General features: G+C 63.2%; 1 protein-coding gene across 1 annotated transcript in view; it reads left to right on the top strand.

The window, feature by feature from the left end:
• PLEKHM2 (pleckstrin homology and RUN domain containing M2) overlaps positions 1-2378 on the top strand; it is a 25690-nt gene that overhangs the window by 17907 nt on the left and 5405 nt on the right. Inside the window, exons 14-18 of the mRNA XM_015565933.1 lie at positions 31-163; positions 292-482; positions 866-931; positions 1881-2040; positions 2335-2374. Of these exons, the coding sequence (XP_015421419.1) occupies positions 31-163; positions 292-482; positions 866-931; positions 1881-2040; positions 2335-2374 (590 nt within the window). The remainder of the gene's footprint in view (positions 1-30; positions 164-291; positions 483-865; positions 932-1880; positions 2041-2334; positions 2375-2378) is intronic.

Genomic DNA, 2378 nt, shown 5'->3' with positions numbered 1-2378 from the left:
CTCTGACGGCAAGGCCCACTCCCCGTGCAGGTTCTTCTTGGCTTCTTTGAAGTCAGCCATGATCAAAGGCTGTCGGGAACCCCCATACCCCAGCATCCTGACCGATGCCACCATGGAGAAGCTGGCACTGGCCAAGTTCGTGGCCCAGGAATCTAAGTGTGAGGTAAGAAGCTGGGGAGGCGGAGGCAGGGGCAGGGGCCTGGGCCTGGGGCGTGTCCTTGCTCTCAGTGGCCCCCCTGGTGCTGGCCGTGACCTCACCGCTGTCTACTGCCCCCCCACCCCCCGCCCCAGGCAGCTGCTGTGACCGTGCGCTTCTATGGGCTGGTGCACTGGGAGGACCCCACTGACGAGTCCCTGGGCCCTGTCCCCTGCCACTGCTCACCCCCCGAGGGCGCCATCACCAAGGAGGGCATGCTGCATTACAAGGCGGGCACCTCCTACCTGGGCAAGGAGCTCTGGAAGACCTGCTTCGTGGTGCTCAGGTGGGAGCCTTCGCAGCAAGTCACTGAAGGGAACCGAGGGGGAAACTCCCTCCCCACAGGGCTTAGGAGGAAACATACCGAGGATATTAGAGCTTCCCTGTAAAGCCAGCCTCCTGGGGGCCACCCCGGGCTCCCACCCCGGCCACCCCAAAGCAGCCCGCCTGGAAGGCTGCAGGCAAAGACCTGGGCAGGGCTGCCCCGAGCTCCCAGGTTGCTGTCCCTCTGCAGTCCTTTCTTCACCCTCCCCGCCACAGAACACAGCCCCCCCACCCCCTCCTTGGCCTCTGGGGTTCAAGGCTCCAGCCTGTGGGCGTCCCTGGGATCTGGGCTCCACCTGGTCCCGAGCTGGGACAGGCCTCAGCCCTGCCTTTGTGTCCCTGCAGCAATGGGATCCTCTACCAGTACCCCGACCGCACCGACGTCATCCCCCTGCTCTCGGTGAACATGGGGTGAGTGTCCTGGCGAAGGGGCTGGGGAGGTGGGGTCTGGCATCGCGGCCTGAAGGTCAAGGCTCTGGCTGAGCTTGGGGCCGCGCTCCTGTTCTCCCTGAGACAGCTCCTGGCTCTCCCTCTTGTCAGCTTCGCCTGCCCCTCACCCCACTGCATCCAGCAGCCCTGACCCTGTGCCCTGGGTCCTGCTGAGCTCTGAGGACTGCTGGGACCCAGGGAGGGGGAAGGGAAAGCTCCTCTCAGGGAAGCAAGAGCTTCTTGCCCGGAAAGGGTCTGGTCTGATAGGGGAGGCAGTCCCCCGGCCTGATAGGGGGCAGTCCCTAGGCTCACAGAGGGCAGTCCCTTCCCTGGGAAGCGCCTGCCCTGATGGGGAAGATGGACGCACACATACGTGGAGGAAGCGTCAGTCCTCACGGAATAGGAGGATGTGCCCTAATTCTGAGAGGCCGGAGCTAAGAGCTGATTCTCACCCCTCACCTGGCCATGCTTAGGTTCTAGACCAGCCGTGGACAAACTATGGCCCGCAGGCCAGATCCAGCCCGTTTGAAATGAATAAAACTAAAATAAAAAAAAGAGACCGTACCCTTTTATGTAATGATGTTTACTTTGAATTTATATTAGTTCACACAAACACTCCATCCATGCTTTTGTTCCGGCCTCCGGTCCAGTTTAAGAACCCATTGTGGCCCTCGAGTCAAAAAGTTTGCCCACCCCTGTTCTAGAAGGATCTTTGATTATGGACATAAACGGCGTTGCACAGGATGGAGTGGGGCTGCCCAGCAGCTCTCAGCCTCTCCTGAGAGCCAGAGGGGTCTGGACGTCTTCCGGTGCCCTCCGCCCTGGGGCTGGGCCGACCCTGTACCCACAGGCCTTGAGCCACACCCAGGGCTCCCACCCCGAGCCACCCCTGCCTCCTCGCTCCCGTTTCACCCCTCCTCCTCTGGCCCAGGGGGGAGCAGTGCGGTGGCTGTCGGAGGTCCAACACCACGGATCGGCCCCACGCCTTCCAGGTCATCCTTGCTGACCGGCCCTGCCTGGAGCTGAGCGCCGAGAGCGAGGCTGAGATGGCCGACTGGATGCAACACCTCTGCCAGGCCGTGTCCAAAGGGGTGAGCTGCTCCGGCCTCCACCGGTCACCTGGCCTCCCGACCCCGCTCCGTGTCCCTTCCCTAAACCCACAGCAGTCATGGAGCAACCTGTGGGGACCAAGACAGGTTCCTCCAGGGACAGCCCAGGAGCAGGCCCTGGAACTCTCATGGTCACCCCACCCCCACCTATAGCCCTGAGTGGGCGGAGCCTGCCTGACTTCCGGAGGCGGGGCTAAGGGCTGCCTGGGCCCCTGGATGGGGAGACCGGCTGCAGGAGCTCCAGCTTGCTTCCTGCCCCTCTGCCAATGCCCTCAGGTCATCCCCCAGGGGGTGCCTCCCAGCCCCTGCATCCCCTGCTG

Source organism: Myotis davidii, unplaced genomic scaffold (assembly GCF_000327345.1).
Source record: "Myotis davidii unplaced genomic scaffold, ASM32734v1 scaffold299, whole genome shotgun sequence".
Classification (NCBI taxonomy): domain Eukaryota; kingdom Metazoa; phylum Chordata; class Mammalia; order Chiroptera; family Vespertilionidae; genus Myotis; species Myotis davidii.
This window is presented reverse-complemented; position numbering and strand designations above follow the sequence as displayed.